Source organism: Corvus moneduloides, chromosome 7 (genome assembly GCF_009650955.1).
Source record: "Corvus moneduloides isolate bCorMon1 chromosome 7, bCorMon1.pri, whole genome shotgun sequence".
Taxonomy (NCBI): domain Eukaryota; kingdom Metazoa; phylum Chordata; class Aves; order Passeriformes; family Corvidae; genus Corvus; species Corvus moneduloides.
In genome coordinates, this window is record NC_045482.1 from 17,313,380 (window position 1) to 17,338,658 (window position 25,279).

Genomic DNA, 25,279 nt, shown 5'->3' on the forward strand with positions numbered 1-25,279 from the left:
ACCAATAGTTACTAAAAACGTACATTATTTTCACTTCCCTACAATTATTCAGTAACACGGCCAGGAACTGCGGCATTTTCTATCCAATCATTCCAAACTACTTTTACTGCAGAACATGGAGTAGTAGCAGGAGAAGTTTTAGAGAACAACAACAATCCTCCATTTTGATGTTTTTTATTCTTATCTATTTACTACAGAGAGAAGCCCAAAACCTCTAAATTTTTCACCCTGTGACAATCTTACATAGTAGTCTATCACCTAATTCACACCACTGTGTATTCTAGTTCTTGTCTAACTGTTGGTAATTTTTTCCAAGGTTTGAAGCTAAAACAGTGTTGTTCAGGGGGATAAGAACCCTTAAAAACAGGCAGAGAAATATTTTTGGCACTCTGGGTTCCTACACTTGCATTGGAATGATTCAGACCTGAGTTGCTTATGTTAGGCCTAGCTTATTCTGTTTTAAGGCTGCAAGAGAAAGTAGACATAAGAACTCAGCTATATAAATGGAAATTGGTAGTTTGCATTGGTCTTATACAATGGACCAGATGTTTTAAAACTTTGTGGAAAGAGAAACTTGTGCCAGTGTTCTAATTTAACTGCTGTGTGTAGAGGTGAAAAAGTACCAACCATTGCTCTTACCTTTTCTTTAAGGAGTTTCGTTTTGATAGTAGTTTGTTAAACGCATGGGGGAAATAGTATCTTTATAGCAGCCTTCTGGCTTCTCTGACTAAGCATAAATCTGAAAGTATCCAACTTGCCATTAAACGAGGGATTGCCGAAGTGACAAACAGCTGGACAGATTTAATGTAAAGACTGAATGCACACTGAGGGCATGCTCATGTGGTATAGTAATTACACGGAAACCAGGGGGTGTTTCAGTGGTGACAACTTCATAAAGTCATAGAATGGTTTGGATTTTAAGGGATCTTAAAGATAATCTATTTGAAAGCCTCATGCCATGGACAGGACACCGTCCAGGAGACCAGGTTGCCCTGATCTCTAGTTCTGCTGTTGTCATTGATTTTGCCAGATTTATTGGTATAAACTAGAAGTATAAATTTGCAGAGTTGAGAGTGTATGAAGAGAACTTAGTTAAGTTGTTCTTTCTTAAAAAGAAATATGTTAATAATCATTGAATACTATTGATACATTAAGTTCTTGAGAAATTAGAAATTTAATTACATGCCCAAGGAGTAAAAATGGAGTGATTTAATAAAATTGTAAGCTAAAGGAGCAGAAGAGGAATTTTCAACTATTGTGGGTCGAAGAATCTTACAGCTTTCCTAGTGGACTAAGAAATATGCCCATGTATATTAAGTTGATGCAATTATTTTGTTACAGTAGCACACACAGTAAAATACGATTTGTAATAATATAGTGGAAAATAATTTTGATATAATTCATGTCTTCTAGGTCTTCATCCTCCAGGCCCTCCATTGGCAAGACCTGTTCTTCCTCGAGAAAGAGGAGTTGTGGATAGAGTTATTGAATATTTGGTTGGTGATGGTCCTCAGAACAGGTAGAATGTTCTTTAAGAAATACCTAAGCACTTTGGGGAAAGGAAGCTTCTTAACCTTTTTGTTTAAGCCAGACACATCAAGGTTAAAAGAATTGCAAATGAACTTGTTCAAAATTTTCGTAATTAAGAAATGGTTCTTTCTCAATGATTCAGTTGAAATCTCTTTGCAGGGAAACTGCTAATATTTGGGCAAAACTAACCTCTGTTCTGAGTGGTATTAGCCGTGTGAAACAAAGAAAAATCTGTACTCAAGTGGGTGAATGACTTATATTTTGAAATAAAAAAGTATCAATTGCCTCAGCACTTTCTTTATATCTGCTATAAATGCCTTTCAGATTGCCTTCAGAACTATCCAGACATATCAGAACATAACACATTAACTGTGGTTACTTTTCATATTAACTGTATTCTAATGAAACAAAAGCTTAATTTGTGTGTTGTTTTCTGACACTGATGATATTAAAAATATGTTGAACTGTGATTTAAAGTGTAGCTGCGAGTATTTCACAGTGGTTAAACCAACTTCAAAAAGTATTATTTAATCTACAGATGTAGTTTGCTTTCAAGGGTAATAATTTCATTGTGGACATCACCTTTTAGAAGAAAAGATCTAATTTATTAGTCAATATGTAAGGTAAAATACATCTTCCTTCAATGTGTTTTTACTTAAAGGTATGTAATTATGTATTATTCATGTTTTCTAGGTATGCTCTTATATGTCAGCAATGTTTTTCTCACAATGGTATGGCTTTGAAGGAGGAGTTTGAGTATATAGGTAAGAGCTAATCTTTTTTAGACTCTATTACTTGGCTTATGTTTCATAACAAACATGAATCATACTTCATTTTGGTTGCAGCTAAGTACTTAACTGACATTGTGACGTATCACTTCATGTGGGATATTTTTTGCTAACTTATTACTCTGTACCTTAAGATTTCTTTCAAGACTTAGAGAAGTACTTTATTGCAACCTCCAGGTCATGGATTTTATGTGTAGAAAACTATTCAGTAGAAATAAGCTTCCTCCAATACATCCCTGAACATTGCTACTGGCTATGAATGGTTCTCAGAAGGGTTTCATGTTGAGAAACTATCTGACATTAAAGTGTGCCTCTTTTAGCAGAACTTAAACTAAATTTTCCTTTGGCAAGAAGATCTTGGGGACGTATTGGAAAAAGTGGGAACAAGCCCTAGGGGCCTATACGTGAATTTATGGCTGACAATAACTTAAGACAGACACAGCTCTTTATTGAACACAGATGTTGTATTTTGCCTGCTTTCTACCACAAGTGTAAGCCTGATGCTTAAGAAACTATGGATTCTTAGCTAAATCTTCTATTTAATTTTGTTTTGTTTAATTTTGTGAGTAAATATACTGCACTGTAAGAATAAGCTAAATGTTTCCTATGAAACCAAAGATACGTAGTCTATATGTCATTTTAGTTCACAACTCCACTGTACCAGAAATTGCCACTTCCCTACTTGTCTTGGTGAGAGTGGGGAGGACAAAAATAGTTATTTAAGTATTAAATGGTATCCAGTACTTCTACAAAACAAAACTGCTTTTTCTTAATTAAGCGTCACTTGAGCAGAATGCTCCTCAAAAGGCAGAACGAGACATACCTTGTGGAATTCCTAACATCTCCTTACTCAGGTTGTGGCGAAAGTGGCATCTTAAGGGGAGGGAAAAAAATTCATCTGCCAACGTAATTCTTTTGTAGGAAAGAACAGAGCACCATGTGGCAACATCTGGTGCTACTGAATTGCATTATTTTGTTCATTGTGGTCAAATCTTTCACAGTGTTGGGCAGTACACAGTGCAGCAGAGCTGAAAGTAAGCAGGTTTGCAAAAAGCAAATGCCTGCTCAATTTAGAGAAGGACCTGTATAGAACAGCATATGTAAATTTGATGAAGGTACTCTCTGGTACTGATAGTCACTTAGTTAACTCTCTGTTTTTAGTATTTTTGACCATCAGAAGATAGTGTAGGAATAAAGGTGAAATGTGAAGTTAATTAGTGAGGCTGCTTACTGGGTGTCTCTGTGTAGCATTTAGGTGTGCCTACTGCTTCTTCCTGAATCCTGCAAGAAAAACTAGACCTCAAGCTCCACGACTTCCAGACTTCAGTTTTGAAAGAAAGCAATCTACAGAATTGCGATCTGAAACTGAGCCTCTAGAACCTAGAGAGAGAAAGCCCCAGGAGACTCAGCAGACAAAAGGTATGTACTAATCTCGTGAAGTCTGCTCTTTTTTAAAAGTTTAATGAAATTCCCCGTTGTCTCTCTCTGTTGAGCTAAGTTTTCTTGTAAGAATGACAACAGCTGAAATACTCAAAACACTGCTCAAACAGGGTTCCTGGTGAGATGATCGATGACTGAAGTCTGTCAGTGTTTGAGGCATTTGGACAATGCCCTTAACATGCTTTAGCTTTTGATCAACCCCCAGTTGGTTGGGCAGTTGGTCTAGATGATTGTTGTTGGTCCATTCCAACCGAAATAGTACCGTTTATTCTGACTTCATAGTAAGTGCAGTTTATATATTTTTTCAGTTCTTGTCTCTGCTCCTAGCTTAGGTCGTTGATAGTAGAGTCTTCTTTCCTGTACCCTAAAATTTCTTCATATTGGTCATTGTCTTGTGCAAATGATGGCATAACAATTTTTTTCACTCTAATGTTACTCACAAACAAATAGAAAATAGCACTGTAAATTACAGAAATAGTTAAGGAGGGAGTATGTCCCAAAGTAGTTAACTTTCACTGTGTTTGGCAGGTCGTTTGGTTGAGGTGTGTTGGAATTTCTGCCTTTGTTCCTTTTGCTCTTTTCCTCAGGGCAGGAAAATCTAGTAAAACTGCCGTGTTTAATTTCAGGTAGTTCAAAGACAAATTGTCATTTTAATTTAACATAGTTCCTTTTGAGACATTTTATAGTCTGCAGATACAGTAGACATCTGGTGTACAGCCAACAGGAAGATGCAGTGTTTTAAAAGACTCCAGAAATCATGATTTCAAACCAGGGGATCTCCAGTTAGATGTGCTGTTGAGTGCTTGATGGGACTTCACATTATTTTAAGCAGGGGTCCTGAGGGAAAACTATCAGATAGTGTGCAGCGCTGAGGTTCAGGCTACTGAACCACACAGCAACTGTGGGAAACTCTCACAGGGTAATAGAGTGCTTCTGCTTGATTATTTTTAACAGGGAGTACAAAATAACATTGGGCTTTACTTTCTGGCATGAGAAAGCTGCAAAAGAACAGTAGGGGAGTCATACCTAATGGTGGATGTCCTTGGGCATGGCCTCATGAGGGTGCATTGTAGTGAAAACCTGGTTGGTTTCTTTTCCTGTGCCATACTGCACTCTTACCTCAGTCCAAGTGCTGTTACTGACATGAAAGTAAGACTGAAATCGAATGGATGAAACGAAGAGAATGAAAATATCTCATTTTGTCTTAAATCATAGAATCATGATTAAGCGAGGGGAGGGTAGGTTAGTAGCTTCTTGCCTACTTTTGAATTTAGAAGATTCTTACAGAAAAAGACATACTTTGTTACTGGGATCTTTAAAAGTGTGCTTGTTTTCCTTTTTCTGACTCAAATAGAGATCCTTAAAAAAGGCTGCTCAACTCTTGTGTGCCTCAAGGGCTTCTGAGTATTATCCATTATTGCAGGTTTTTAGAGAGTTAAGGAGAGGTGCTTGCTAATTAATCTGGTATTATCGTTGAAAGAAATTATTATCAAACTGTGCCTATAATAGGTCTGAGATGCTGAGTCAGTCTATAGATGTTGTAAAAAATGTAAAATCTGGAGTATTAGTGTGAGATTGCTGTTAAAGCACTTCAGATGTAGGAATGAAAACTGCGAGAACTTGCTTTTTTTTGGAAGCAGAATTTTATCAAGCATTTCAGCAGAAAAAAATAGGATAGATTTATTGCGGTAAATTTGATTTTACCAATTTACCTTTAATAATGAAAATTACTTGTTTTATTCTGATGTTGTCTTGTATTAATGTGCTGTTTTACTTAAAAACAGCAGGAAAAGAAACGACTGTGAGCTTCATTGCAGAGTTCTCTTTTCCTGATAAGAAGTATATGGTGAAATTTTGCAGCAGAGGCATAAGAAATAAGTAAGGAGTATACAGACTTTTGGTTTTCTGGGTTAAGTAGCTGATCTTTTCTGAATATTTATTCTCCAAGATGATACAAACCATTCTATTTTGGTAATTGCTAAGCAGCCAGACATAGAGTATGTCTTAGTATTTTACATAACTGTTATCTGAGAAATGTCTTGTTGATGTAGAGGAGGCCAGTGCCTGCTGTGACTTGCCACAAAGGAATCTCTTCTGAATGAGAAAATATTTTCCGTACGTCACTTTTTCCATCAGAACTGTAATATGAAACATAACTGCTTACATGCTATTGGGTTTTATTAGCAAATGAACATATCCCTTGATTGTAAGTTTAAGGTACAAAGCTATCATTGAGGTAGAGCTCTGGGGAAGGCTTTTGTTCACCTCAGTAAAATAGCTGCTGTCATAGCCAGAATAGAGAATATTTTCACTTACTGATGTAGACAGACGTTAACGTCAGGAAACCAACTTCACCACAATGTTGACAACACAGGGGAGTACAACTCTTGTCTGTAATTCATTTAAACCATAGCTAACAGCAGTATGATGTGATACAGAAATGCTATAAATATTTTTTACCAGTCAGCTACTTTGACTAATGAGTAGAGCATGAAGCTAAGTCTTTTTTTCAGTTGTGTGCTCATGTAGTGACAAGCATGCTACATGCAACTCCTGCAGATAAGAGATCTGAAGAATGCTTATGGGGCATGCTGTTGGCACTGAACTTTGGAATTTTTTTTTAAACCTCTGGAAATACGGAGTCATCAGCTGTCAATCTGGTGCAGATTACTGGCACAAACATCATGCTTCCTTATTCAGCAGATTAATGTAGGAAATTTTGGTACCAGAGTGAAGAAATACACTTGAGCTCTTTTCTTACCCTTTCCATATATGGCTCAATTTTGACACCCCCTTCTCCCCCATCCCCCCCCCAGTCAAAGGCTAGTTGGTTTTCGCATGTACTTTTCTTAAATGTACTGAGGTTTGGATCATATTGACAGAGCCAATGGGGAACCACTTTTAGCATCTTGATTAATTTTGCCTTACCTTTATTTAGTACTGTTATGCTGTATTCTTGATTCAGATTTAGCATTTTGCAGTATTTTGAAACAAAATTGAAAAAAAAAATTTGCTCTGTCAGTGTTCTGTGTTGAATGTCCGGTGCTGATATTCAGAGATTTTCATTAGATGTCTTTGAACTTCAGACTTCACCACAGTGGTCAGCACTTCATGGACTGCTTTATGTCATATCTGTAGATTTGCATGCAATTCCTTGACCATCTTGCTCAAATATTTTTATGATGATTTAATACTCTGTCACTTGTAAGGATTCTTGGAATACAGCAGCTGCTAGTATGTTTGAAAGGGTTTCCATTATAAAGGCAAGTGCAGAAACTTGGCTCGTTGTTCAACTGAAGGGTTCACAGTAATGCTCTACCAGAAATAATGCCATTTCAAGTGTTTGCTCACTGTGAGTTCTACAAGTGGAGCTTGGCTTTGGGCAAGTGTTACAGATGAAACAAACTTTTTCTGGGAATAAAACTGATGGAAGACAAAGGACTAATAAGGCTTGAACTCAATGATTTCTCAAGCAGACACAGGTCAACTCACCTTGAGTTTAATGACTTGTAAACAAGTTTTTTTTGATTTAAAAGTCTATTATGTTTCTAGGGAACCACAGTTCAGTTTTGCTGAGTAGCGTAAGTTGCCTTTTTGGTAGGACATAAAGGGTAGAGGGAATGCTGTGCTATTATCTGAATTGTTTCAAAGGTTTCACAAATAGCTTTCTCTGATATCAAAGCCAATAACAGATTACTGTGGGACACACATCCTTTAAAGATACTTCAGACATGTGGCACTATGTGGAAATCTGTCTTAAAGGGGAGCTCTAGTAGCAAGGAAAACTTGTCCCAAAGCTGCTTGAAAGCACAAGCAGCTATATTTTAGAGCAATTTCAACATTTTTATGAATTCCCACTTAACAGAGATTTTCTACTTAATTTAATAGTGATGCAGTATTGTGATTTCACTGGTTACACAGTGAGATGCTCTCTACAACAGGAGGAGGGGTGGCTGACTACTTACAATGTGAAGTCCATAGGCTTTCTAAGTACTAAGCATTAAGCAGGAGTGTTGGGGGGAAAAACTGCTGTAGCCAGGAGCAGGTTTTTTAAGGTTGCATTGCTGCAGCTCTTAAATATGCAGCAAGCATAGGGCTGTGTTTGTTGTTAAGATCATGTGAGTGAAGCTACATTCTTTGATAAAATCATGGATTAAGTATTACTCTTCAAGGACACTTACATTTTCTTTTGTCATCCTTCTAAGTTTATAGTCAGAGCTTTCACTTGTTGGCTACTGCTCTCACAATGACTTTAATCGTGTAGTATTTAAATCAGGTTGACTTTGGGCAAGCTTTCCATTAATTGCTGTGTTTAAAATGGAATCTCTATATATTTTTAATGAAGACTGATCATGTTTATGGTTGGAGTTAGCATCACTTACTCTGAATGCCCTGACTACTCATTTAAAGGACCTACTCTTTAGTTTCTTGTAACTTTCTCAGACTTAATTATAAGACCAAATTTTTCCATGTAAATTTGTATTACTGTATATTCTGGAGAGTTTCAAGAAGTTTAATCAAGAACAGAGTGAAGGGAAAATTAATAAAAAACCTGTCAATTTTTGCTTAAATAAGCAGTGTCTCCATACCTTTTAGTGAAATATAAAAATGAAAGCACCATCCTCTTCCTTTAAATATAGTTAGAATATGCATTTCATCAGATTTTCTCCTTTCCATTAGAAGCTGGTGGCTGTGGTTGTCTCTAGGTCTTACATCAAAGATGTTGTAGATGCTTGGCTATGATGATCCTTCTGATCAGACTGAGCAAACAGTCTCTTTACCTTTGTCAGAGTAAGAACAAGTCACTGCTGCAGAGTGCTAAGCATTATTCAGTTGAAGACTGCAGGACTGAAACTCTTTAAATAGGTAATGGTTGGGCTATGCTACAAATGAGTTGAGAGAGCATGGAGCTGCCTCTTCCTTGCATCCCATACTTTCTTTGACTCTAGCCTGAAGAGTAGCAATAAAGGAATGTAACTCAAGTGTGGACGGTTGGAGCAGGAAAATGCACAAACTTATTCATAGAATTTGAGGCTGAAGAAAAAATGCAGAGATGAGACAGAAAACTGACAGTTGGGAGATAAAGATTGAGCACAGACAGAGAAGGGATCAAGATGGAAATTGAAGAGCAGGAAGAGAGAGTGGGATGGGCTGGAAAGTAACTGGGGACATTATTTTGCTTGGGCAGAAGTAGGGTTGAAAAATTTTGGAACAAGAAGCCAGGGCAGGTGTTGAGCAGCTTGTGGTTGAGAGAGCAGGGAAGGAACCAGGAGGTGAGTCAGCTGCAAACTTGCTAAAATGAAAGATCGAGTCTGAGAAAAGAATGGAGAAGCTGGGCTGCTCTGAGCAGTCTGAAATGAAGCCTGGAACTAGCTAGGTGGAGCTTTGTGTGGGAAAAGGGGTCTTAAGTTCGTGGTGACAGATGGCATTTGTACAAGGTCTGCTTGACATGGGTGTGCCAGCAGCTCCTCCACTCAGTCATGGGCCAAGAAGCCAGAGCAGTGCTTCTAAAGCTTTTGTCTCTGCTTGAATTCTGTATCAGCCTGAAGAGTCTGATTACTTTCAGACACCCAACACATTTAGATGAACACGAACACGTGGCACTTGACTGACACTGTTTTCCTCAGATGTTGGTATTGGGACCAGCACTGCATGATATCTTTGTCAGGGCATGGACAGTGGGATTGAGCACACCTTCAGCAGATTTGCTGATGGCACTGAGCTGTGTGGTGCAGGGAAGGGATTCCATCCAGAGGGACCTTGAGAGTCTTGAGAGGTGGGACTGTGAACCTTATGAAGTTCATTAAGGCCAAGTCCGAGGTCCTGTGTCTGGATCAGGGCAATCCCAAGCACAAATACAGGCTGAGCAGAGAAGGAATTGAGAGCAGCCATGAGGAGAAGGATGTGGGGATGTTGGTTGGCAGGAATCTCAACATGACCTGGCAATGTGTGATTGTAACCCAGAAAGCCAGCCATGTCCTGGATTGCATCAAAAGCATTGTGGCCTGCAGGGTGAGGGAGATGATTCTCTCCCTCTGCTCTGCTCTTGTGAGGCCCCACCTGGAGAGCTGTGTCCAGCTTTGGGGGACTGACCTGGTTTCAGCTGTGATAGAGTTGATTTTTTTCTTAGTAGCTGGTACAGTACTTGGTTTTGAATTTAGTACAAGAATAACATTGATAACACATGGATGTTTTGGTTATTGCTAAGTAGTGCTTATTTTAAGTCAATGACTTCCTGGTATTTCATGCTTTACCAGCATGAGGTGCCCAAGGAGCTTTGGGGGGCATAGCCAGGACAGGTTATTCCAGGGTTATTCCATACCACAGAATGTCATGGACAGTGTGTAAACTGGGGGACTTGGATGTGAGGGGCTGAACACTGCTGGGGCATGGGCTGGGCCTCAGTCAGCAGGCAGGGAGCCATTGTATTCGGCATCACATGTGTTTAATTTTTTTTCATTTCTCTTCCCCCTGCCCCCCTGCTTAGATACAGTTATTTTTGTTGTAGTTGTTACTATCTTAATTTCTTGAATTATTAAACTGTTCTAATTTTAACCCTGGGGTTTAACTTTTTTTGTGATTCTCCTCCCCATCCCACCAGGGTGGCAGGAGGGTGGGTGGGGAGTAGGCAGGTGTCTGGGCTGCAACCCAGTTGCAGGCTGGGTTAAACAACAGGCCCCTGGCATAAGAAAGACATTCTCCTTTTGGAGCAAGTTTGGAGGAGGGCCACAAGCATGGTCAGAGGGCTGGAAAACCTGTCCTGTGATGACAGGCTGAGAGGGTTGGAGCTGTGCAGCCTGGAGAAGAGAAGGCTTTGGGGAGACCATAGAGCAGCCTCCCAGGATCTAAAGGGGTCTCAAGAAAGCTGGAGAGGAACTTTATACAAGGGCATATAGTGATAGGATGAGGCAGAATGGATATGAGCTGAAAGGGTAGGTTTAGGTTAGATATTGGGAAGAAATTTTTCACTGTGGAGAGGGATGAGACACTGTAACAGACTGCCAACAGAAGATGTGGGTGCCCCATCCCTGGAAGTTTTCAAGGTGCAGTTGGATGGGGCTTTGAGCAACTTGGTCTAGGGGAAGGTTGGAACTAGACTGATCTTTAAGGTTGCTTCTAACCCAAACCATTCTATGATTCTATGCAGTTAGAAACATTTGATAAGGCTAACATTTTTGAGCTGTAACTTTGCATCAGTTTTGCAAACTGTTTGCATTCACAGTATGCATTAGTACTGTATAGTATTGACTAATACTAGTCAATAAATCAACTGCCATCAGCAATGCCATTCTACAGTACCTTTGTGTCATTTAGTGCAACCGCATTCAGTTTTTCAGTGCTTTTGCTTACTTCAAAATATGACTTTTCATATGCTACTGAAGTCCTGTTGTGAAGCTGGAATTTACTTTAGAGGCAGTACTTAAAATAAATGTTTTTGATCTTAAAAATACATGTGTTAATCGAAGAAAGTCCCATCCCAGATCAAGAATAAGTATATTCCTGTTCAACCTTCCTGCACTACTCCATGGAAGACAGAATATGTAGTAATTTTCATTGGCTGGTTTGATATGTTTGTTAGGGTTGGTTTTATGGGTTTTTTGGTTGGGATTTTTTGGGTTTTTTGGTGTTTTAATTTTTTTCTGGGTATCAGACTCCTTACATTTAAAATAGTTTCCATCAAGTAGAATGTTTTAATTTGTGTACAGATTGAACCCTTATTAAAAAAATAAAACAGTTGGTGAAACTGACATTACCAAGCACAAAGAAACTGAATTAACATGTGTCTAACATCTCACATTAGTGAACAAGCTTAGAAAGCTTCTGTTGAGGGTGAATGTATGCAAATAATAAAGTATTTTTCTAGTGGGAGCTAAGCTCTTTTCCATAGTATTTTGTTTTTTTCCTTTAATTTTAATTGTTTTACCTGTGACTGTCTTAGAAAAATCAAATTTTTTACGAGTTGAGAACATCGTGCAGTTACTAGTCAAAACCTGTATGTGATTGCAGAATGTTTCATTTGCTTTTTAAGAATATTAGTTGCCTCTTAATTTCTGGAAATGTAATTTTGCTATTTTGTAATTTTTCTTTTCACAGAATCTGAAGATGATGTGGCCCAGATCGTTGAGACAAATGACACAGATGATAAAGCACCAAGTTCTGAGCATCTAAATGATAAGCTAGCTGAAGAAGTTGAAAAAGAAGCAGAAAACGTTTCAGCAACTGAAGAGACTATTTCAGAGTCTGCTTCAGCTGAACAAAGTGAAGAATCTTTAATAAAAGCAGAATAAAGTACTTCAAGTGCCTTCTGTAGCTAGTTTTTAGCTTTGTTCATGCCTGTTGTTACTATTCAGGTGAGCTTTTTTTTTTAATGGTACAACTTAATAATCTTGCTTGGGCTTAAACTGCCTCAACTGCCACAGTGTGTCAAAGCTATGTGTAAAAGTGGGTATTGTAAACTAAGCATGTCTCTTTAAGTTAACACATAGACCATGTAGTTGGTTGAAGCCTAACAGTTGTAGCCCTTGTTTAGTTTGCGTCTTGAAAAACTTCGAAGTACAAGCTTTGCTAAGGGTGACTTACAGTTTGACATCTCTTTAACTGTCACACATAAAGAGCAATTACTGATGGCATCTGACCTAGTAAGTTTGGTCTAGTGAACTTAAGATACTTTTTAATGCTGCCTTGTTAAAATGGATTGAGTACATGTTTAATACACAGATGTTTACAAGCTAAAGGGTCATCCGACATTTGACTTAAGCATATGGAAGTGTCATTGCAGTGGTGTTAATATTATTCATTGTCTAACTTTTTGACAGAATTCAGTTAAATGGCACTTGGATAAATGGCATCTCCTTTGGTGTTTGTGTTGCAGATGAACCAGAGGCACCTTCATGCAAAACTATTTTGTGTTTACATAAAATATAGAAAGTCTCTGCACTCGATTGTACTTGAATACAAAGCACTATTTATACCTGTACAATAATTACAAGATATAAGTGAATTTTGTGCCTTTGTGTATTTTGTTAAAGGAAAATAAAGACATCTAGCAGCATTACTTGCTTTGTGATTCCTAAAACTGAAGAGAATTCGTTCTGCTGTGTGCAGCTATTCTGCCATTACTTTGTGCAAGTTCAGAAGGAGTGTGCCACCTTAAAAGGAGCATGTCTGTATGTAGCTAAGGTGGCTCTGATAGAATAGAAATAGATCCCTGATGGAAAGGGAAAGCGCATGTGCATTTGTCAAAAGGCTTCTCTAACTGTACCTAAAACTTGTTACTATTTAATGTTACAATTGCAATGAATATTTGCTGCTGGAGTACTGAAAATGTTTTTTTTTTTTTTTATTGCATTGCTTTTTAAGATAAGGACATTTGTTACACATTTCCTGTTAAATGTAACAGCTGGGATCCTGGATTAGAAGTTTTCTGTCTGTGAGGTACCTAAGTCAAACAGATATTTTTTTTAGAAATAAAAGCTGACCATATGTAACTTGGTTGATTTAGTAATACTTCTGATAAAAGTATTATTTTGTGCAGTGTTGTGTATCTTACTACAGAAAGAGGGGAAATTTCAAAACCAGTTTTAATCTGTTGTCTTGGTTCCAAATGGAAATGGTTTTTACACTGTGAAGACAGCAAACCCCATAAATCTTACTATCTTAAGAGTCTTCTACAAGAAAAGCATGTTTCTAAATGTGACCTTAATATCCATGTCTTTATGCAAGACATAATTGTTACATGAACAACAATGCTTAATTTTGTTTTTCAAATACATGCTTAATTTTCTGATTCTTTGGGGATAGTTTAGAAGCTCAGCCTTGCATCAGTCAGAATCAAGTTTGGTCTGTATTTAGATTACAGAGGAATTTTTTTTCTGCTTCCCTATGTAAATTGCAATTAATATTTTAATTACTGAATTTTAATTATTCTTAATAGACAGAATGTAGGCATATGATTAAAGGAGTACTTATAGGTGCTTGTCCATACTTACATAAACAATTAGCAAATAAGCATTTTGTGTGTGACTGTCTTAGTTGGGAATACAAAGAAAACAGTCTCTTTTCCAAACATGTTGGACAGTATGAGAAAAGTAACAGGGTACAAAGTGATAGGGGAATTAATCTTTTAATATTTCTAGAGAATATATTTTAGATTACAGAATTTATTTAAAATGGAAATAATTTTGCCTGAAAGGTGGCGAAGCTTATTTATTGTTTTGTAAGTTGTTAATCTCTACACTGCACTTTGTACCTCACTGATTTATCTGTTTAAAGGCTTATTTCTTTGGAGAGAAAAAAATCACAGACCATGTGAGTAAATCAGTACAGTTAACTGTTGGATGTGCTTACATTATAAGCTCTAAAAACAAGTAAAATTTGATATCCTAATCCATCAAAGGGGATATGAAGGCATGAATTACTGTCAGTTCAGAACTTAAGGTTACTCTAGGCACAGATATTACTTCCTTTTAAAAATGTACATTTGAAGTGTCTGGTCTTTTGTAGAGGAATTTTAGGTCCCTTCCATGACAAACAGTGGCTGAGCTGTTATGCATGTAATATCTATAGAATTGACTGAGAAAACTGTTGATATTGGATCTATATATTAACAATGTTTTAATTAGCCTGGGACATGTATATTTTCACATGTCCTGCATTTGCCAAAGAAACTGATGCTTCTTAGGATTTTGGGAATATGAACTTTTTTTTGAAAAAGGAGACTCAATATTTGGAGTGGGGTGGGGTGTTATTTCTCCCAAGATTCTTAAATGAGACATGAGCAACTTCCCACAGAAGGGATTGGTACTTTTTGTTTAATATATCACTGAAGGATCAAGTAGAGACAGTCAACTGATGTGAAAACAAATACTTTTTAGAATGTGAAAACCTGCTTTGTGACCTAAAAATACCTAAAACTTTTGGGCACAGGAAGATGAAGTCCGTTTTAAGTGCATGATAGAATTTTCTGAAAGGCTTTCATACTTTAAAAAGGTGTCTGAGCAGTCATTTCCATTAACTGCTTCAGAAGGCTTGAAGATTATGTTAAGGATGCCCTAGAATTTTGGTAGAGAAAGATCTATTTTTAACTTTCTAGGTTTTCAGGGTTTTAAAGTAGCTCTAGTAAATGCGGGCACAGGGTTAATCTGTGGGTTAATTCAGGCTCATGATGATACATATGACTGTTGTAGACTGAGCTTTTCTCAATTTACAGTAAGTATTTGCATGTTACTCCTGCCAAGTGTGGGTGCCCCAGTCCTGATACGAATATGAGAAGAAGATTCTGTTTCTGCAGCAATTGCTTCTTGGCTTCTGTGTACTCTAAGTGTGGCAATAGTAAAAGGTACCTGTCCAACAGGAGTTGAATCGAAATCCAAAAATACCTGTAAATGAACTGCTGTAGCCACACTTAGTCATGTCTTTGTAACTCCAGAAAAACCTTGGAAGTAGGAGTATGTAGGCAAAAAAAGTACGGTAATTGTCAGTCATGTTTAATCCAGTTGCAGTTTGACTCTTAAGGATGGAAGAAAGTAGAGGGAAAAAAATAAATACTGTGGTTCCATGTTTTGTTGTCTTCTGACTTCTTGGCATGTACTTGAATCTCAATTTTTTCAAAAGTACTGAGACTTCTCACAGGACCAGACTTCTAAGATGTCATAGGAGCCCCATTTCTTTCTGTGGCTGGGATGAAAAGCAAAATTAAGTTGGGTAGTGAAGTAATACTTAGCAAGCTTGTTGGTGCAGTGTTTTTATTGACTGGAATATTGTGAATAACTGCAGAGATCTCCTTGTATTTAAATATAGTTTATAAATTAGGGAGGAGCTATCTCGGCTGCTTAAAAACTCTGGCACAAAAGACAAATGAGTATTCTAGTTCAAAATAAATTGAAATGGGGCAGTCAAATTTAAATTTTACTTAGAAGTGAGCAGAACAGGGTTAAAAAAGGCAATAGTATTTTAAATTCTAGTACTTCTTCTAAAGGAGAACACAATTGATTGCCCTTCGACATTCTGACATAATTAAAACTTTTAGTGGAATCTAAATGACGATTTCTCAAAAAATCTGTTTAGCCTCCATGCAGGAAAAAGAAGCTCCCAAGGAATGGCAAATGTAGAAGCTGATGGTTTAGGAATGGTTAGAGATTATCAAAAGCAAGTAACTAGGGTTGGGTATGGTTGCCTTGAAGTCAAGAAGATTGAACCCCAAGGCAGTAGAAGACTTAAAAGAATGACAGAGTCATTCATGAGGGAAACATATAGGGGGGAGGGAAGATATAATGTTTTTTTTATTTTAGAACAAAGTCTTAATCAAGAAATAAAAAATACGTGCTTGAAGAGATTTTTTTCAGAAAACGTAGTAGGGTTTGGCTGTTACCACATGGCAGTACATAACTCAGGTTAATATCATGTTCTTATGTCAGAAATAATAGGGATGCAATTGACAAGGAATCATATTGGAGAGGTTTGTTTGCTTTTTAGAATTAATTCCAGAATAAGCATATGACAATCACTTGGTAGAAAGAAGCTGTCTCGCTATTATGAGAGATTTATAACCTTTTTAACCTTCAAAGGCTAGGAGAAACATTTCTGTGTTGGTACATGGTTCTGAACTTAGCAACGTTTGTGCACTTGTGGATTTGTGGTGCTGGAGGAGTGAGTAGGCTAGAGGAAACTTCCATTATTCAATAGCTAAGTCTGCTATTAAAAATTTTAAAAGTCTTAATCTCTATAAAGTCTGAACACATTCAGTACAAGAGTAGTGGATGTAAAGAAAGTTTAGAGTAAGCTGCTTCTCCTTATTTATTCTGCTTCTGGAATGAGGTTTTGTTAGGTCTTCTACAATGAGGAAGGCTGTTCAGGGAGTAAGGAATGTCCTGTATGGGAATGTTGCACTAGAACAATAACCTTGAAGATCCATTTTGTGTCTTTGGCAAATAATCATTTGACCAGTTCACTGAGTGTCTCATGCAAAATCTTTAGGCCTTCATTTCCTTCCATGTCTTACAGACTGTTTTTTGTTTTGGTTTGTTGTTTTTTTTCCCCTAATCTCTCTAAGAGGTTCTTTCCTGTCCAATCACATGGTTAAAAGTTAATGCCTCAGATGTCAGCATCTCATGTTTCAGTTCCCTTCTAGAATTGGTAAATGCAACCCTGTCCAGATTTCTGGTGTAGTAAGGCTCTGAAGGAGACTGTACAGAAAACATGTATGCCTAATACAGGCTAATTTAAAAAAAGGCTGCAGTACATCAAGTGCATAAACATTGGTGGAGAGTAAGTTTTTTAGGAATTAAAACTGGAAGTTTGAAAATTCCTAATAATTTGGACAAATAGCCTTGCAGAAGGCATTAGATTTAAAATGACATTGGAGAATGAGAGGGCAATAAAAGATTGCTCCATGACCAGTGGATTGTGTTTGATTGATGACATGTGCTTTCTTATTATTAAGAGTGTATTTAATGGCAATATGTGGATGGCAGAGATTTTTGGCGGTTGTCAGAAAGTTTTGATTCACTGATAGGAAAACATGCGTGAAATGCTTACTGGTCTTTGGCAGTGCTCCTCTTCCATGGTGTGGCCTTTAGGTGGAATTTATATATCTCAGGTTTGTGGAGGGTGATGAAGGCAAGGAATTACAGCTGATTGGGTTGACTGGCATAGAGTGGTTGGCTCCAGGCCCTGGTGTGTGGTAATGCACCAAAGTGTCTGTCAAACTGTAAACTTCCATCAGAAACGTGTCCTAGTTGAGTTTGTCTGATAGTCTGAACTTCAGTGTACTTCATGCTTTGGATTCTGGGTGTTTGGAGGAAAAGGATGGCATCCTGAGTAGGTGGGAATTTCTTAGCACTAGGCTTTTACTAGAGGTTTGTTTACACAACAAATAGAATAAGCTCTGATAGTGTTTAGCAATAGGAGCTGCTACCCTCAAGCATTAAAAAAAAAAAAGAAATTGAGTTGTCCCTTAAGATCACGATTCTCAAGGAATTTGACTTCACCATTGCTTTTGATTTGTGGAACTTTCTGGGGTCTTGTCAGGTCACATTCAATCTTTTCTCTGAAAGAATAACGATTCTGTGATTCTGTGAAGAATAAGACCGAGAGAGGTATATGATAGGCAGGATAGTGAGAAGGGCTTTAAAATGAAATGTATTGATTATACAATAATTTGTTCCCAAACCATAGGGTTTTGAGATTAAAGCAAACACTTCAAAGATTCTCGATAGATTATTTAACTTTGGAACAGTGAAAAATCTAAAGCACTGTATCATAATATAACTTTCAAGGTTGCATAAAATCAATTTGATCCTGACTTAAATTTTTGGTTAGAAGGGGGTGTCCTGACCAAGTCTCATAATACTGGTTATTTTTCACAGTAGTCACCGTGGGAATAAACCTATTTCAAGACTGCCACTGTATATGCCTCACATTGTACTGCTAGGATTTTCAGTGAACAATTACTAATGTTTTTCAGGAGGGCTTCATAAGCCTCTGCCACTGTGAAATCATGTATTCTCCTTTTGTTGTGTGACAAAAATAATTTGCAAAAGGGAGATTGCAACTGCCAGGGAGGAATACATGCAGCAAAATCCTGAGATAATCAGATATAGGAGAAAACAAGGGGTGCAGATACTGGAGAGCTGACAATTTTGGGTATTCAATTTGTAAATTCAAAGTCATCTCTAAATTTGTAACTTATGTTGAAATAATAATTCTTTCTCTCTTTCTTTCTCCATTTTCCTGCCTCAATGAAAATAGAGAAGCTGAATTTGTAGAAAACTCAAGCAACAAAGACCTTCCAGCTCTTCTCAAGTGGTCTGCCCTCTAATTCCTTGCATCACTTCAAGGACTTCTGCTCAGTTGACGAAACTTAATTTTGACTTGTTCAGCACTCAAAAACATTTTACAAAACCACCAGGAAAATTCATTTTAAGCAAACTGTTTTGAATGATGTTTTAAAGGAAATGTGAAAGTTGTTATTTCTTTAGGAATGTTTGTACTTGTATTTTTTGTATGTTGAGCTTTTATTTAAACAGGAGATCCTGTATATTTATAGATGCTATTGTTGTAATAGCCTTGTTGCATTAGTAAAGGGTATGTGTGTTTTTGTACTATAAATAGTATCTTTAATCAGAAGTATCATTTTAGTCCTAGCTGTGGCCTTCACTAATACATCACCTGCAGTTCAAATTCCATTAAAATCAATGGCAAAAACATTCATTAGTGTGAGTTCTTAGGCTCTAATAGACTTCATGAAATGTCTGTCTTAGCTTTTCTGCTTGTAACTGAGAAAACATTTGAGCTTGTGCTCTCCCCTTTTGAAATTTACTATTTTACCAAATGAAGCAGATTTTAAAGCATATGAAATTAAATTGCATAGCTTATTTGAATATATGCTGTCTTTGCTGTGTATGTAACTTCTCAAGAAAAAAATTGATTATGAAAAAGCTATTTATTTACCTGAGCTTAATTTATGATTTAAAGTGATAATTCTGTTTAACAGTTCTGTCTGTGCTGGCTGTACTCAATCAACTTGAATTTCGTAGTTATTTGGCTTTTTTTAAGGACTGCATGTTACAAAAAAAGAATGAGGGTGCCCCTGCCTCTTTAGTGCAGTCCCTGCCCCCCAGTTGGACTGGCATATGTAGGAGAAGAAAGTTGTTCAAGGCTGAGTAGTTTCTGATAAGACCCATTTATCTGTGCTACAACCAATTGGGAGAACTCCTGGCTCATGGCATGAGCAGCCAGCTCTCCACCCTCAGAGGTCAGGCTGGCACGGGACTGCAAAATGTTGTGTGCGCTGAAGTAGAGGCAAGGAAAACCTGCCTTGACTCAGGATTGAAAGTATGTGGCAGCTTCAGAGGGAATTGTGGAGTTGCAAAGATGCTGACTTTGACCCACGATTCCATAGACTTTTCAGGGTGGGTGTTACAGGTTTTATTGTATCTAAATGGTGATTTATGTCCTTATTCCTCCATTATTGTCCACAAAGTACTGCCCTGTGTCACAGGCCTGTATCACCTAATTTTTTCAGACTGTTTCATTTTCATTAGCACAGCTGCTTTAGCTTGAGATCAGTGTACTGCACCTCATTGATAATCTAAGAGGGTATTAGATGCACAGAAGTGACACGTAACCCTGTCAGTCTGGCTTGATTGACCCCTCAGCTTCCAAAACATGGGTTCTTTTTTTTTCTAAACCCACGTTAGCCCACATCCATTTTTGCACATATTCTGGGCAGTTTAAAGGTTGGTCGGATTCGAATATTGCTCTTTCAAATTTGATAATGTATGAGTACAGAACTGTGACCTTTGATACGTAGTAATACATCAACATGACATGAACAGTAAGTGCAGCAATTACCTTTACTACACTTCAGATTGTGTTTTAGTTCTCATCTTGCAAGCAATTATTTCAGGAAAAGAGGGATGCCTTTAAGTTAAATATTTTTTGCAAATAGCATAAGTGCAGAAATTAATCTCTGGGGACTTTCTGATTTACAGGTGAACGTTTTCAAATGAATCTTGGCTTTCAAATTAACATTGTTTTAGTGGTAGAAAGGAGTCTGGTGCCATTGGCTTTTACCGTACTTTTTTTCTGGGAGAGTTTCTTTAACGATTTTTGTTGTGTTCTAATGTAATCTAAGTTTCATATTCTAATTTATGGCTAAAGCCTGATCCTGCAGGCAGTTGGCATGTCACTGTGTTCATGTTGCTCCCATGATAATACTCGTGAGTTGGTTATGTGCATGGTAATAATGCAAGTTTACATGCTTTTAAGTGCCTTTCAGAACATCAGAGCATCTCAGATGTGCATCACATACTGATTTAAGAGGCTGTTTTTAGGTACCCCAGCAATGTTTCATTGAGCAGATCAAGATACAGTTGGTTTATTTCCAGATGTTCTTTCTCGCTTGTTAGAAATTATTTGTACAATGATAGTGCACAACTACTACCTGGTAGTGCTATAAAAACACAAATCAATACTCCTTGCCAAAGAGCATAAGGCCTTGAGAGGACTGATAGCAGTTGTGGTTTCTGTTCTGTGGACTAAGAGTCAGAATAAAATTACTGTGTCATTCTGAGCAAGCAATTGAGTAACCATTGAATGGTGACTTTCTGTCACTGTTGTCTACCACAACCTGGACTCAAAGGAATAATTTGAAGTAGAAGTTCATGTTCTTCTGAAATGCCTGCCTCCTCAGTAGCCAAGCGCTGAGCAGTGTTGATGTGCTGGAGTTAGGCACTGAACTTTAATTCAGGAGCTGTGGAAATGTTTATTTTGTTCTGTATTGAGACGAAATCAGCACCTTTTGCAATGTCTTTTTTTAAACTGTCAAAAATCTAAACTCCTAGTCCCCAGTACCATTTGGCCATTCTGGGGCACAGGAGGCAGCTGACCCCAGTGGCTGATGTGGAATAGGGACTGAATTGAGCCAGTCCCTTGCAAACCTACCATGAGCAGAAGGGTGCTTTTGCTAGGCTGGGTTTGTCTTTGAATTCCTGCCTGTGGAGGTTGCTCTCTTGTTGTACATATGCACTTGTTACAGCTTGATAAAACTAAAAACTTTTCTAATGCAATGGAAAGGTGTCTTTAACAGATTTGCTCATTATTTTCTAGCAAGAGAAAATTCTTAATTATTGTGGTGGTGTTTGTCCTCAGGGGGGAAATACAAAATAAATATATTAGATCATCATAGAAATTGCTCCTAAGCAAGCTCTTGACCATACAAATTGTTTTGCAAAGCCACAAGGAAGGTGCTACCTGGGGACAAGGTGCAAACATTTCTGTTTCATGTGTTGTTTCTTGTTGCTTTTGGCCTGTGCCACTTGAGAGCACTTGGGCCCTTAACTCCTTTACAATACACAAAAAAGTAGAGGTGTTGGGTTGTTTTACTGTCATTAATTTTTAGATGGTAATAGCCAGTAGTAACTTACTTTGGAAAAAAACACCCAACCTACTTTTCTGCAGTTTTCCATTAGAAAATGTACATATTGTGTGTATGGAAATCTTAAGTCTGTGCTGCTGACTTAGCAGGGGATGATGGTTACGACAGCTCAGCGAGGAAGTTTGTTTTTCAACTGGGGCTCTATGGCCATAGTAAAGTTCCTTAGGCTGAAAGGCTGCCCTTGTGCAAGTAGGTGACTCTGGGTAGGGAAGTGCATTTGTTACTTGACTACAATAATAAGAGGAATGCAATGGCAACTGCTCATTGCCTGTCAGTATTTGTTGATTATTTGCTCATGCTGAGTTTATTACTTCTGGTAACAACTTAGGCCTCTTTAGTTCTCTGTATTGTATATTAGTAACCATTTTTTAAAAAGAGCTGACAACACTGATATGCCCCAACAGTAGGATCCTTTTTATAGTATCTATAAAATATTTCCTTTCTCTCATATTTTAGAGAAAGGGATGAAGGTAATATTTTTTCCACGATTCCTACTGTAGCAGTATGACTAGAAGTATTTATTTTTCAGAAATGCTAGGATTTTTGTTTGTTTCAGCTATTTGCCTACATCTGTGTGATTTTGGAGCTTTTTAAAAAATGGTGAATAACAGCCTGGATACAGAAGGTATTTTCTTTTAAAGGCTTATCGTAAAAGAAAAGACTCAGCAGTTTGCAATGGTAAAATCCTGGAAGGACTTTGTTGGATTATTAAAGAAACGGTAGGCAGCTGAAATTATGGACACTTAATGGAAATTACTTGACTAAGACTGTGCACAACATCTTGTGAATACTCCTGATATATCATAATAAGGTGTTATGTTTGTGTAGTCATGAAGTCTGATCTATTTGATTTTAAAATCTCAGATTGTGAGATTAATCTCAGTTTCTGAGTAAGTGTAATGATTCTGAGAGCTAGAATATTGTTTGCCATTGTCAACAGTAGTGAAGGAGTCTCAGGATGTATAATGTAATAGATGTAGTTTCGAGTTTTGTTTGATTTTTTTTTTTTGCCTAGGCCTATTCAATTTTGATTTATTTGCCTCATTAACCCAAGGATTCAGAAAATTGAATGCTACCTGAGTGAGGTATTATTAACACTAGTGAAATATCTTCAAAATCACTTTGTGCTTATAAATTAGTCTTTTGAAAGCATTTTAAAGATATAATGATACTGTAGTGAAAATGTACAGCATCGTTTAAAAATTGCAAAATGCTTATTTGATTTCAGAAATAAGACTTGGTCACCTGACTTAAATATATACTGATCTATTATTTATGCTTTGAAAATAGAGCTGATAAAAAGCATAAGTGTTCTTGATATTATATTTTGTCATATCTAGCTAAAAAGATTGAAATCCAGAGAAACAATTTTCTGAAGAAATGAAATAGTATGCCCTCCTGAACCCCTGGGGAAAATAGCCTCTCTGTTTGCTCAGAATATGAAGCAGTAAAACAGTATAAGTAAAATAGACAGCCCATGTCACATTCCTATTTGTACAGTCTGGAATGATGTTTTAAAAACATTTTCTAGTTATTTTTGATAAATAAATGGCACAAATAACATCTGCAAACCAACCCTGCTGATGTAAGATTTTTCAGATCAGATTTGTTTGTCAGTGAAAGTTTAGAAAATTGCTTTGCAAAACTGAAGTTGTATAACTCCCAAAAATATGCATACCAAATGTACAAGGATATATCTCGTTCTCCTTTTGCCTTCCCTCAGAGAAACTAATGCTGATTCTCCATTATCTTTGCTTTTGGGCTCAGAAGGTAGCTTGTTAAAGATACAAAATATCAAAAAGCTCAGTGGCTAAACGCACGTTTATAAAGCGTTAAATGGCTGCGAGTTCATGTTTATAGTGGAGCATCCAGCTACTTATTTGGAATAGTGTGTTTTGTTTGGTTAAAGCTCTGAGGTTTCCCCCTGAGCCAGTACTGCTGCACTGAAAACTTGGCTTTGTGGTTGTAAGATCCTTCCACTGGTGCTGGACCTCTGGTCAGGGTGTGTAAAGGACAGACATGTCTTGCCTGGCTGTTGCTTTCTTCAGGTTGTGCCATAGGCTGCCACACTGAGTCTGAAGGGAAGTTCCTTCAAATATTGTGGCTTTCAGAAATGCACTCTTCAGTTTAAGGATGCTGCTGCTGATGCCTTGAGTGGCCTCCGAGAAACAGAGACTAGACAGGAGTAAGGGAATAGGGCAGGTGTTTCTTTGAAAGGCCTCCAAAGGTCCCCCCTGGGGAGCCAGAGGCTACTGCCAGGATGGACCCCAAGATGGACAACAGGTCATGAGTTCTTCACTCTTTTATAGGTTTGGTTCATTTGCATAGCAGGGTTAATTCTCCAATTAAAGCTTCAGTTTAATTATGTAATTCCCCTCAGCTTGCCCACCTCTCAAAGACTTTTGGTGTATACTTTTGGGGCCTAGGATGGTCTGGGTGTCCTTGAAGAGCAGGCCTGGAGAGGCTTTGTTATGTCTACCTAGCACGAGAGAGCAGAAATTAACAGGCTACAAGGAACTTCAGAGTTACACTGGGCAGTACAGGATTTGAAAAATATAAAAGTTAAAACCTAAGGCATCACTGCCACTCTTAATTTCCGTCACTGACATAATAGCTGAGATGGAAAAAACATTCCTTGGGCAGCAGGACTGAGAAACGTGATGTCAGAGCTCTACAATGCCTGGTTACCCGGGACTGGCTCTACATCCAGGTGTGTCTCTACATCTTCCAAAACATGGCTCACTGGGGGAGTGCATTTTCAGCCACATTTGAGGAATTATGTCTTCAAGACTGTTGTTATGCTTTGGACTTCTGTGCTCTGAAGAGTTGGTTAAAACCAGCTTTAATTTTGTTTTTGCAAGGATTCTCAGTCAATGGACTCCATCTAAATTCTGTGATACATCTACAGATACAAGATGCCTGTATTTTTAAAATATATATGTGTTTAATAGTGACCACCCCCCCCCTTTTTTTTTTTTTTATTTTCTAGTCTTTAAAAAATAATGATTTAATAAACTCTTCTCTCTGAGCTTATATAAGGCTGTAATATTATCTGGTATTCTAATACCTGAACAAAAGATGGGGTTTACCAGACTAATAACATTTAATGGAGTGATTCTCCCTTCATTGAATGAAAAAAAGGCTTAGGTAGGGAGTTTTTTTAAGGATCAGGGCTAGAATTCTAGAAAAGTTAATTTTTGTGTTCTATTTGTATGTGTTCACTATTGTATATAATTATAGTGGTGATAACTGACACACTGAAATAAACTGAATATTTTGCTTCTGTACAGCAGGTATAAGAAGGAATGGTAATACTAAGTTCTAAATTCAAGCACTTCTGATCCACCCAAGATTCATTTCAGGTTTTTCTTTAGCAAAAAGCTCAAGTGCCTCAGATCATACAGCATGATTTGTCTACCCATATTTTTCATTTTTAATGACAAGGACAGTGTGTATAGGTCTAAAGGGAATCACCATGTTTTTATTGAACCTGACTTTGTTGCATCAATGATTTCCTCAGAAATCTTATTCTAATGTGGTGTTTGTCCAAGTAATTATGAATTGAAATATTAGTTTGGTATTT

At 37.4% G+C, this 25,279-nt stretch overlaps 1 protein-coding gene across 3 annotated transcripts in view; it reads left to right on the forward strand.

Annotated features, from left to right (window-relative positions):
- LNPK (lunapark, ER junction formation factor) overlaps positions 1-19,246 on the forward strand; it is a 50,825-nt gene extending 31,579 nt beyond the window's left edge. For 2 of the 3 annotated variants that reach the window (XM_032114465.1, XM_032114466.1), the window contains exons 10-13: positions 1,414-1,519; positions 2,224-2,294; positions 3,567-3,737; positions 11,853-13,246. In XM_032114465.1, the coding sequence (XP_031970356.1) occupies positions 1,414-1,519; positions 2,224-2,294; positions 3,567-3,737; positions 11,853-12,046 (542 nt within the window). In that variant the 3' untranslated portion in view covers positions 12,047-13,246. Of the gene's footprint in view, positions 1-1,413; positions 1,520-2,223; positions 2,295-3,566; positions 3,738-11,852; positions 13,247-18,506 lie in introns of those variants that run through there. The other variant, XR_004241251.1, reaches the window with a different exon arrangement.
- The last annotated feature ends 6,033 nt before the right edge of the window (positions 19,247-25,279 follow it).